The following is an 11568-nucleotide window of genomic DNA, read 5'->3' on the forward strand; positions in this document are numbered from 1 at the left end:
CTACGTGTTCAATGCGTTTCAGGTTTTATGTACAAAAAGATGACAAAAAGGTATGCTAATACTAATATTTTTGTAACAACATTAGTTATAGTAATACTGTTAAAAATTATAGTAATATTGGTATTTGACTTACCTACTAGGCAGCTAGCTGTTACAGGATTGTGAGATGAGTTTTGTCCAGCAGGATGTAATGTCATTAAATGGCTCATATGGAATATAAGCATAAAAGACAACCATTTTGATGTGTTTGACTCAATTACATGTCCGATTTAAAAATTCAGGACTTCAAAACTGCTGATATTCATTCAGCTATCAGCTGCTTACTTGTTTTCAGCAAAAAGTGGAATCAGTAGCTCCGTTCATAGATTATAAATCTTTTTCTACGAATCACCACAAACCCATCACCACCCCATTTCAGAGATGATAAAGTTGCATATAACAGACCTAACTTTATGCCAATAATACACAGCTTTTGCCTGTTTGCCTGTGGCTCACCAGACAGGCAACACAGGCATGCTCTTACTCTAACGTATGAGAAAGTGTAGGTTTAGTAATATGCAACCTGCTACACGGTTGCGAAAAAAAAGAAAACACATGAAACTGTATGACTAATAACATCACAAATGTAGATAGAATTAGTGTAACAATAGCATTAAATTAATTTATAACTAATTAAAATAATTTAATTTGTTTTAAAACGAAAGAAAATGGATTATGGCTGGAATGTGGATTTCCAGATGCCTGGACGACAGGCTTGGTGCAGTCATGCAGTTTAGGCTTCGTGTTTGTCTGCTTGAACTTCACCTGTCCTACCTCGCTAACGTCACCTTGTCCTCTTTCCTAGAAGTTGCTCCTCTGTGAGCTTGGTTTCCATTCCGGACTTCAGAAACCCTCTTGGACCTGTAAATAACCCAGCCTGGAGCCTACCCCAGCCCAACCGCGCACCTCGCAGAGTAATTTTAAGCTGTGGTTATTAATAATAACCCTGCAAACATTACCAGAATGCATCTTACAGGTGGCCCCCTGGTGTTCACTGTCGGCGGAAGCCCCAGCGGTGATAGATAAAGGTGTGTCCTGTCATTAGCGGCAGCAGTTACCTGAGAGCGTCGAGATTAAAGGGCGCTGCTGTAAGTAGAGGAAGAAAACACTTCGAAATTATGCTTTTATTCAGTATTTTCCAGCAATTTTTAACATTACAATGTTTATTTTTAATTTGTTTGCTTTTATCTCAGGGCGGCGTCCACTTAATCAACATAAAAAGGTAGTTTTTAATTTCCTTTTGTGTGTGTGTGTGTGTGAGAGAGAACGAGAGTGTGCACCTGTTTACTTCTCAGGGTTGGGATATTCATACTCGACTAATATCTAATATTATACTGCTCAAACATGATACAATACACTAATTTAAGTCTTTAAATGGTTTAATACCTGTTTATTGTTTATCTAATTCAATATGTGTGATCTTCAAAACGACCTTTGTTTGCTGAGAGCAATGACTCCGCACTTTGTTGTGGCAATATGGCTTCTACCTGATGGCTGCCTGTCGTTTTAATGGTGGTGTTTATGTTTCCACGTTTAAGGCTTCAGTTTGCTGATGTTTTGCCAAAAGAAAAAGGGTTTGTAAAAATAAAGACGTTGCAATTAAATCCAGGGAAAACCAGTTCTTGATTTGTCAAGATTTATAGTATTTAAAGCTTGTGATCTGATTCTTCTGACCCGGTGGTGTTTTTCTATCCTTCTCTGTGAGAGTAAAATGGCAGTTTGGTTAATTTGAGTTATGGAAATTCAGCATTTGCATTAAATGGCAGGATTGCAGGTGCAACAGGAACTGATCTCAAGACAGGTGTACCTGGGAGATTATAAACCTGTTTTAAGCTGGACTTTAAGACAAAAACAAAAAATTCAGTGAAAAGGCAAATTGAATGTAAAGTGTTACGTCTTGAGTTGTCGTAAGTTGGTCGTAAACATGAAAGCATTGCAATGCATTTTTGCTGCAGTTTAAAAAGAAAGTACAGCACAAAGGTTGGACTTGAGCCAAGAGATGATGTTATCTCTGGAGCTGTTTTTTTCTTTCAGCCTAGTAACCCAGTCCACACCTATCCTGGTCACATGAGCCAGTATTTACACAGCCTGTTATTGACCGTTGGGAGCCTGAGCAAAGATAACACACAGACACTTTCAGGCTGTGGAGCCATTGTCTGTCCTGTTGATGTTCTTAGCAGTCTGCTGCACGATATGAACAATTTGCATATATGTTCTCAGAAAACAAAATGGTGGAACAAACAAGACGCCCAAGTCGTGTCATCGCCCTCCAGGCTGGACCTAGTGAGGTGGACCCTGGCACCCTGAGGTACTGTATAGTCCCGCCCTTGCCCCAGTTCGACTATTAATACCAGAAACAAACACACAGCTCGGGCTTGTGCCTTGGGCAAAAACAACTTTATAAAAAAGAGATTTTTATTGAGTTCCCCATATTTATGATGGATTCTAAACACACCTGCCTTTTCCTCCCTCAGGATCAGTGACAGGGTTGCACGGGCCTGTGGCCGCCAGTTGGCTTTAATCGGTGACCAGCTAGACCGAGAGTATGCCAGCAGAATGCCAAACCAGCTTCCGACTCCCTTAAACCTCCTGAGACCTGCCCAGGCACTGACTCGGACCATCTATAGGTAAAAAAAAAAAATTTTTCCCTCTTATTTTATTTCACTTATCAAACTATTACATTTGTGTGATTGGTTCTAACTTCTCACTGCTTCCTCATAGGGATATTCACAATCAGTTAGGAACTTTTCGGGGTTTGTCTGCTGCAATGAAGACCTGGTTAGTGAGCACTGCACCTGGGCAGGGGATCCTCAGAGTTGAGGCCTTGACAGCTTGGGTAACTCTTCTCTTTAACGCATCTCTGCATTATACGTATGCATAAAGGTTCATTGCTCTTAGTGTTTGCATTAAGGCTTTGTATTCCAAGGAAAAGAGATATCTTTCCATTTACAGCAGCGGGTTTATCCAATGACTCCAAAGTGTAGAGGTTTACACATGTGCCAAACAAGCAAAGCTTCCTGGTTTAATTCCTTTGGAGGTTGTGTCAGCAAAGTCAACAGATGCATAACCTGCAAAAACGTTTAATTGGCAGACAGTTTAATAAAGAATCAAAGATTTTAAAGTGGATCCCATCTGTGAACTACTTTCTCAATTTGAACCCCAATATAAATATGATTTTTAGATAAGAACCTATACATAAAACAAGGAGAAACTCAATTTAAACATAAAAAAATAAAAATAATAGAGCCAAAATAGTCAAAATAGGTGGATTTGAGCAGTCTTGCTTTGTTGCATTGTTGACTGTTGTGTGGTCGTGTTATATTAAATATAATTTGGTACATCTATCCAAAACAGCCCACTTTTTCTCATTATGTCTCATTTTACAGGCATCCAACTTTAACCCAGTAACCTGCACTGGGTGGAACAGAGGAGCACTTGTTACTGTGGCACTGGTGGCCATGGTGACCATTTTCAGTGCACTATGGACGGAGCAGAAAGCTTAAGAGGGCCACGAGCAGGTCTTCTCAGCCATGTTTGTCAAAATATGTTTGCTATCGAGTGAGAATTACTGCTGTTTTCTCTTGCTGTTTACTTTGACTTTTCCCTTTTTTTTAAATAACTGTTTTTATTGAGCGGTATTGAAGTTGAAAGTGAGGACGACAACCTCTTCTCTCAAAAGAGAAGAAAAAAAAAGTATAATGTAAAATTAGTTGGGAGTAAATTGTTTAAAGGAAATCTAGCCTTGCCTAAGGAGTTGGCCAGTTTATTGTAGCAGTGACATGTTGATTCATGTCAGAAAACATGTTGACTGGACTGTTGCTGGCTTGCAGTCTTTTGTATCCAGATTTGTTTCTTACTGGTTTAAGAGGCCAAAATGTTTTCAAATGATATGTAGCATTGCTTAGTGTACAATGAAGGGAGCTGGACTTTCTGTTCAAGATTTGAAACTGCTTTTTCATGTGACGCCAAATAAACTTCTTAATGACAAAAATGTGACAACATTGTAAATTAAAAAAAGAAATTACAAAAATCTTTAATTACACACTTGTATAAAGACAAGAAGCAACCACAGGAGCCTTATCAGTCTTCATATGCGGTGACTTCCACATGGGCGTACGTTTGGTATGCCTTCCTGTTGCACTTCTGAAGCGTGGCGCCCAGCTGCCTTCCGGGTCCGACCTCGTAGGTGTGTGGGAAATGCTGTCCTTGCGTCCTCTCGTAGATCTCGTGCAGGGTCTGCTCCCATTTCACTGGTGACACCAGCTGCTTAACAAGCTGCCTGCGCACGTGGCTCTCGTTCATGTAACGTTTTCCATCTACGTTGGAGTAGACGCTGATCTCAGGACGTCGTACCTGGACGGGAAGGGGACGAATAGGAAATCGCACATGGAACTTGTGGTTAGGAGGCTCAAAAATGATTTAAATACAATGTCAGATGAACAACACATGGACCCTGACTTTATCAGTCCCTAACATGCCAAATCTTCTTTACAGTGTTGCTTATTTAGGCTTATTTTTTAATTACATAAATGACACTGTGTTATATGTTGTTTTGCAGCTCATATGTGCTTGTATTTACTTAATTTTAAGACCTGCTAAGGACCAGATGTAAAATCTTGGGTATACTTTCCATTTAACTTTCCGAGTCAGACTGAATAGGATGGGTTATCTTAAAAAAATGAGGACTGGTGTAGCTTTACAGAGTAATTGAATGCATGTTTCAGAAAATATGTTAATCCCTTTTGGATAAAGTGGCTGACTGACCTCCACCTGCCGGAGCACCTCTCTGAGGGGTTCAGTAGCCGATGCCATCAGCTCAGTATGGAACGCACCACTGACTGGGAGAGTTTTGGTCCGCATGAACTTTAGGCGCCGAGAGTTTTCCTGGAGGAAATCCAGAGCCTGAGAAGTCAAAGAAGACAGCAGAAATGACAAGAGCAGCTCTAACAACTTTTTTGATGGTTGAGAGAAAAGACAGAAAAGAGAACACAATAGATTCACGGTATATTAAAGCAGCAAGAATATATGAATGCATTACCTGCTGGTGCCCTGCAATAACCCTGCCATCTGGAAACAGGTAGTTGGCCACAGAGCACACAGGATTCTCCACCCCCAGACTCTTGCAGTGCTCTTTTGCCTGCAGACAGGCATAATTATACTGAGCCTGAGGTCTACCAATGACTGACAGCATCCCACTGGGAACCAGTTCTGAGGCCTTCTGCATAGTCTCCGCTCGCACCTTCACTGCATACAAAGCTAGAAGATGCATAAGGAGTAAATACAGAATATTAACCAAAGTTGTGATTAAAACACCTTTTACAAGTGCACAAAAAAACCCCAAAAAAGAAATCTTTCTACCTTCTGCAAAGTTCATCGCCCCAGAAAAGACAAGAGCAGCAAATTCTCCGACACTGAAACCTGCAGCAGCGACACACATCTCAATGGCCTGTGTACAGCAGGAAACAAGTCAAAAAAAAATAAAAAAAATAAAAATGTAACAGCCTCCCGATTATGACCGATATATCATTTACGTCACTGATACATCCGTAACTGAAATTAACTCAGAACAATTTGTTTATTTTTTTAAATGGTCATTCAGAATCAGAAGATTATTTACGGTGATGTTTTTGGTGGGAGTGAAACAACAATCTACTGATAAAAACAATAAAAACAAGATGTGATAATAAGAAATAACCACTGTTGGAAGCCTTATTTACTCTACCGCCTTAATCAAGGGGCAGTAATTAAAGTTGAAATGAGAAACTTTGCATTTGAAAGATGCTCTTCTACTGGGCACTCAAGCATCATTCATCCACACCCTCATACATAATGTGCGCACATTTTAAATATAAATTAATATTACTGTAGCAGTATTTTTTAAAAATGAAAAAAAAAAAGATAAACTGGCCACATTTAAGAAGGCAGGACCTGCAGTTATTGTCCTTTTTCCAGACATTTATCTGGCACTTACTTTGGGGTTTTCTTGGTTGAGTCTCTCCACAGCAGCCAGGGAGGTGACAAACACCGCCGGCTGACAGTGAACCGTTTTCTGCAGCTCGTCCTCGGGGCCCTCCAGACACAGAGACAGCAGGTCGTAACCCAGGATCTTCTGGGCTACGGTGAACATTTCTTTAACGTTGGGGTATTTTAAAAGTCCTCTGCCCATGCCCACAAACTGGCTGCCCTGACCGGGGAAGAGGAGCACGGAGCAGCCGCTGGGGTCTTTTTTGGGTCTCCGCTGAGGCGCCGCGGCTGGCTCGCTGTTCGGGGGAGAAGCGGGAACTTCAGCCGGAGAAGGGTAATCTCCAGCCGTGGAACCGGGCTTGTTGGTGGACAGCGTCCTGCTCAGAGAGACCAGCGACCTGACCTTCCCTCTGGAAGATGCTGCCATCCTGACTGCCACTGATGCCAACATGAGCTGTTCCTCATCCAACGACGTGTCTGCGGATGAAATAAGACGCACAGCCCGCCCGGACAAACTGTAATCACCGAAAGAGTCAACTTTGCTTGAACTCAACTCTGACATCTGCTCGGCATGACACCTCACAGGGAGACGCCATGTTGTTTATACGGAGTTTATTCTCGTCTTCTTCCGGTTGACGTTCAGGCTCTTTCACGCTGCAGCGCCACCTCAGGTCAAAGTATGTCATGTCATACAAAATTTACTACAAAGTGAAAATAACTATAAGAGCTTTTAAGTATACACAGACATGCGCTTCTTAAATTTAGCTTAATTGGCTCCACAGGTAGGAAGTAAAAAAGTAAAAAAAAAACTTCCTTGCTGTACTTAATTTTTACTCCCTACGTTTTTAAACAAATATCTGTAGTTTCCACTCCGTATATTTTCAAAACAAACTCGTTACTTTGGGTTTAACCCATTGGGGGAAGTTAATATTTCACGTCACTGCAGGCCTTCAAACAATGAGATTTGAGCCTAAACAGTGACACATGAAAGGCAGTCGCGTTTTAATCAGTAGAGGATGTCGCATAAAAAGAGATGAAAGAGCAAACCGTGTACCGTAGTTTTGATTCATTTATTTTTAGCACAACACCAGAACAACCCCACGAGCCAATAATTTGCGGTACTTCAGAAAAAAAGGAGTGAACATAAAAGGGAGTAAAATGTTGTGTCAGGTAATTTGAAATGCAGCATTTCTATCACCTCAACAAACACTAACTGTGTCACAGTGTGTTGCTAGCTAAAGCTCCACTTGCTGTATTTCACAGGAGGAGAAAGAATGAGAGCTAACTTCACTCAGAGTATAGAAAGAAAGAGAAAGAAACCAGGCTGTATTTAAAGGTAAGGACTGCTTAGTGATATTTGATAAAATGTAATTGTATTTTAACAGGGACATAAAATTCTTGTCTTACTCCCTTCTTCTAGCTCGAAATTACTTGCCAAGTGGTAAGGACCGTTCATGGTCACACGGTGAGAACATTGGTGTTGACTATGAAGAGATACGGTCAGACAGGGGAGGGGCCAGTCAGATTTATCAACTCAACCTCCTTAAAGCATGGAGAGAGGCTGAAACCAATCTCTGGTGAGCCCGGTTAAGGAAAGAGATGAGTTGGTGCCTGAGATGCCAAATTCCAACATCCCCATTCCCGCCATTGAGATAACACTCTCACACAGGCCCAGAGAGCAGATGTTGCTGCATTGCAGATGTGTTATACCCCCTGCCCAGCCGAATGCCTCTCAAAAAGAACATTTTGCAGAAAATCAGTGTGATCGCTTGGCTCACTGGAATTATCATCTCGATATCTCTTGTCCTTCTTTCATTTCAGACGTCTTGAAAACAAGTTTTAACAAAGTCCTGGAGAAGTGCCCAATGCTGGAGGACCTCCTGCTTTACCCCTGGCTCAGATAAACTCCTCTCTGACACAAACACACACGCATACTGAATTCACATCTTGCCATACAAATGTGATACAGTAACCAACTTTCTTTCTTTCAGAAAAAAAGAAAATTGGGAGATTCAAAATTTTCCTCACAGTAATGTTTGCATCAGTCTATCAGATGAATACCCTCCAAGTCCAATATTTATATTAGTTACAGTGATAATGCTTGGTGTCTACTTTCAGCCACTGCAGTAGAATGCAAGGAATGAATCTCATTGAAATTGTAGTTGCATTTGCTATTTAATTTAATTGTCATGGATGATACACAGACAACCCAACAGCAAACAGAGGAAAACAATGGGCTTAAATACACAGAGGGATAAATGAGGGAATAAGACACAGGATGAGAGCACAGCTGCGAGAAATCACAAACAGCAAGACCATGGGGAAGGAAAACTGAAAACACTAGTCTAAGGAGCTTAGAAAGAAAACGTCTGGACTTCTTTAAGTTGCTTGAAGACATTCAAGCAAAGTTTAAGTTCTGACGCTTTCTTTCCAAACTCCTTAGACTACGATGACCTAGATGACTGAGAACCTTCACAGACATGAAAACACTAACATAGCACACATGACTATCAAAGTAAAACAGCAAACAAGAGACTTTTACAAAGACACAGAGTTGACACAGAGACATGACTGACTGGGGAGAAATTGGGGAACATGGAAACAAGAATGAATAGATATGACACGTGGGACACAGGGGCAAGGCAAAGTAACAGAAACCTATAGCCTAAGAATATAACACAAGAAGAAAACAATAAAGAGAACCAAAAACATACATAAGAATAATCAATGAATATAAATGAACAAACACAAAACACTGGGTCACAGACTCAGTACCATGACAGTTAAATGTACATAATAAATACTTTAAATCAGATGACAATGTAGCTGACACTGTGTTTATTAGTGTGTGGTCAACCACAAATCTTCATACTGTCATCCATAGATGAGGTCTTTATACAAATGATGAAAGATAATGAAAGAAACTGTTTAATTGATATGAAATGATTGAATCATATGAAATATTATGGCTTTGTCTGCCAGAGTGTTTTTCTGTAAACTACTTTGAACTACTGGCAGTCAGTGAAGTCACTGAAAGGCAAGATTCTATGTTGTGTTGCCGTAGTTTCCAGAGTTTACTTATAAAGCTCACTTACAGAATTCAGTTAGAAAAGTCAAGCATTTGAAAGGTGCACATTTGAAGAAGTATTAACTCAATATTAACTCATTACGGTTTACATTTTCGATTTTAAAGGGTCTCCGAAATTACAATGAAAAAGGAAACAAGAAAAATTACCACTCCGGCCGATAAGAAAGATTCAGGAGATCAAGGTAAGTAAAATAATAAAATAAGAACCTGGTAAAATCCAAATCCTAGAAATGTTGACACTGTGTGAATCATTTTTGAAGCAATTGAATCATATGTTTGATTGAAAATAGCTTTAATACAAGATGTCTAATCAAAGGAAGGTTACCGGTCTTTTGGTAAAATAATGTAATAAGTTTATTCTTGGACTCAACAGTAAAAACAGACCAACAAGTGTCATCAAGATCTAAGACTTAGTAAACCTAGTATCAATTCGCACTGGTCAGTTTTTTTAATCCCAAGAATAAACTTGTGATCATTTAAGCAAAAGCAATTTCAAATTCTTTGCCATCAAACTGCTTCCAGTCCTGATGTCGGGGACTCTTTTTCACCACTGTGTTGTTGTCGTCGTTTATAGATTGTAAGAGCAGGACTGCTAAAAGAAAGGCCAGTCCTGAAAAGAAGACCCCAATAAAAAGGAGGAGGGTCGCTGAGCAGGCTGGTCCTTCCACCAGCTCAGATGTGGTCAAAGGAGTGAAGCGCAAGGTTGTGCAAGATGAAGAGGGCACAACAAAGAAAGCAAAGAAGGCTAAACTTCTCGACCATACGAGCGGTGACAAGGAGCAAGCATCCTCCTCGTTGGACTCTGGTAAAGGTAGGCTAATTAGTTGAATAAGGGGGTAGATTAAGTGTGGTTGCTAGGTTTAAGATATTGGTGTTTAGTGTTTGTGTCTATCATCCAGTGAGCTGATGTGCTTTTGGTGTTTTCCACATCTCCAGACTTGAACAACAAACAGGAGTGCACAAAAAATGGCAAAAGAAAGGCCACGGGAGACAACAGAGAGTCACCCAAGAAAAAAAAAAGGAATGTGGACCAGGACAAAAAATCAGTGGCAGACCAAAAACGTAAGTAGCAAGCAGCTTGGGTTTTATATTCAGGGGAAGGGCAGAAGGAACATTTAGGCTACAGAGGAGAGTAATTTGTGTCACAGCTGTAATAAAACAAGATTTGCTGTTTTGTCTGTTCAGGTGAATTCCAAGCCAGATATGTGGAGGAGCACCAGCTCGGAGAAGGAGGCTGCGGAGCAGTGTTTTCTGGCTACCGGATAGAAGATCGTTTTCCAGTAAGTGTTCAGATGATGGTAGTAAGACAGGCAGTAACGCAGATAATGGATAATATCGTAAACTGAGACGTCTGCTGTGTTTCCACCTTTCATTATGTCATACTGAGGAAATGCTCACCAATGCTCTGTGTCTTCTAGGTTGCCATCAAACACATTCCCAAAAATAAAGTCTACTGCAAAGTGGCGGTAAGCGTCCAACACTTGAATTAGTTTTACATTACTGGATTGAATGCGGCGTTCCTCATCATCCACTTTGTTGTAATATTTCAGGATGAAAATGGGAAGATGCTCTCGGTGGAAGTGGCCATTATGCTTAAACTTGCAGGTGAAGCAGAAGGGTCAGTGGGAATATCAGCACCTGTGTCCTTGCTGGAGTGGTTCGACTTTGGCAAAGAGCTGATCCTGGTGCTGGAGAGACCTGTCCCTGCTGTGGACCTGCAAAAATACAAAGCAGAAAATGGAAGAGCTTTACCAGAGGACAAGGCCAAGGTAGGTTGACTGGGAGAGCCTTAGACTGTACAGCATTCAATCAAGGCAGAAAAGCATTAACTCATTATTGTGTTTTTCATCTTTTCCAGGTCATTCTGAAGCAACTAGTTGATGCTGTAAAGGAACTTGAGGAGAAACACATCTTTCATCGGGACATCAAGGGACAAAACATTCTGATTGAGACCGGCTCAGATGTGCCTCGAGTTCGCATCATTGACTTTGGACTGAGCTGCTTTGTTAAACAGCGATCTCTGTATCGCATCTTCTATGGTAACATATTCTGCTCCTGCTTTTCACAGATGTAACAATTTGTGTCTTTTGTTTTAGAAGAAATTGCAATTGTGTCTGTTTGTTAGGCACTCCTCTTCACATCCCTCCCGAGTGGTACATTAGGAGCTGCTACAGGTGTGGACCCACCACGGTGTGGCAAATGGGAGTGGTGTTGTATGAAGCGCTTCATGCACGATACTTTAGTACCGCGAGGTTCCTCACAAAGCAACTGAGCATCAAAAAGCGTCTGTCCACAGGTAAGAAAACTTCACACTTCCAGATTCACTGATGCTTTGGATCACTAGAACTATCATCTTCATCTTTTTGATCTTTTCTTTCTTTCAAGAATGCCGGAATTTCTTGGACGCATGTTTAGCTATAGTCCCGGAGAAGCGCCCAACACTGGAGGAGCTCCAGCTTCACCCCTGGCTAAGATAA

At 40.9% G+C, this 11568-nt stretch overlaps 3 protein-coding genes and 1 long non-coding RNA gene across 4 annotated transcripts; 3 read left to right on the plus strand and 1 right to left on the minus strand.

The window, feature by feature from the left end:
* The first annotated feature begins 1070 nt into the window (after window positions 1-1070).
* bik (BCL2 interacting killer) lies at window positions 1071-4048 on the plus strand. The gene is made up of 6 exons (XM_080887853.1): window positions 1071-1127; window positions 1233-1261; window positions 2260-2347; window positions 2514-2666; window positions 2761-2875; window positions 3426-4048. Exons 3-6 carry the CDS (start codon window positions 2268-2270, stop codon window positions 3540-3542), a joined length of 465 nt encoding a protein of 154 aa, XP_080743979.1. The 5' UTR covers window positions 1071-1127; window positions 1233-1261; window positions 2260-2267; the 3' UTR covers window positions 3543-4048.
* An 8-nt stretch (window positions 4049-4056) lies between these two features.
* mcat (malonyl CoA:ACP acyltransferase (mitochondrial)) lies at window positions 4057-6659 on the minus strand. Its single transcript, XM_080887854.1, has 5 exons — window positions 6011-6659; window positions 5398-5485; window positions 5078-5295; window positions 4804-4941; window positions 4057-4392 (listed from the first exon to the last, which is right to left on the minus strand). Exons 1-5 carry the CDS (start codon window positions 6563-6565, stop codon window positions 4120-4122), a joined length of 1272 nt encoding a protein of 423 aa, XP_080743980.1. The 5' UTR covers window positions 6566-6659; the 3' UTR covers window positions 4057-4119.
* LOC308400266 lies at window positions 6584-8624 on the plus strand. Its single transcript, XR_013972342.1, has 3 exons — window positions 6584-6680; window positions 7267-7339; window positions 7825-8624. It is a non-coding gene; the product is annotated as an uncharacterized lncRNA (long non-coding RNA).
* A 588-nt stretch (window positions 8625-9212) lies between these two features.
* Window positions 9213-11568, plus strand: LOC308399804 (serine/threonine-protein kinase pim-2-like; the record flags this gene model as incomplete). The annotated part of the gene is made up of 7 exons (XM_080887236.1): window positions 9213-9273; window positions 9666-9902; window positions 10277-10371; window positions 10510-10580; window positions 10703-11130; window positions 11217-11387; window positions 11477-11568. 7 exons carry the CDS (start codon window positions 9213-9215, stop codon window positions 11566-11568), a joined length of 1155 nt encoding a protein of 384 aa, XP_080743362.1.

This window comes from Rhamphochromis sp. 'chilingali', assembly GCF_963969265.1.
Source record: "Rhamphochromis sp. 'chilingali' genome assembly, chromosome: 7".
In the NCBI taxonomy this organism is placed as follows: domain Eukaryota; kingdom Metazoa; phylum Chordata; class Actinopteri; order Cichliformes; family Cichlidae; genus Rhamphochromis; species Rhamphochromis sp. 'chilingali'.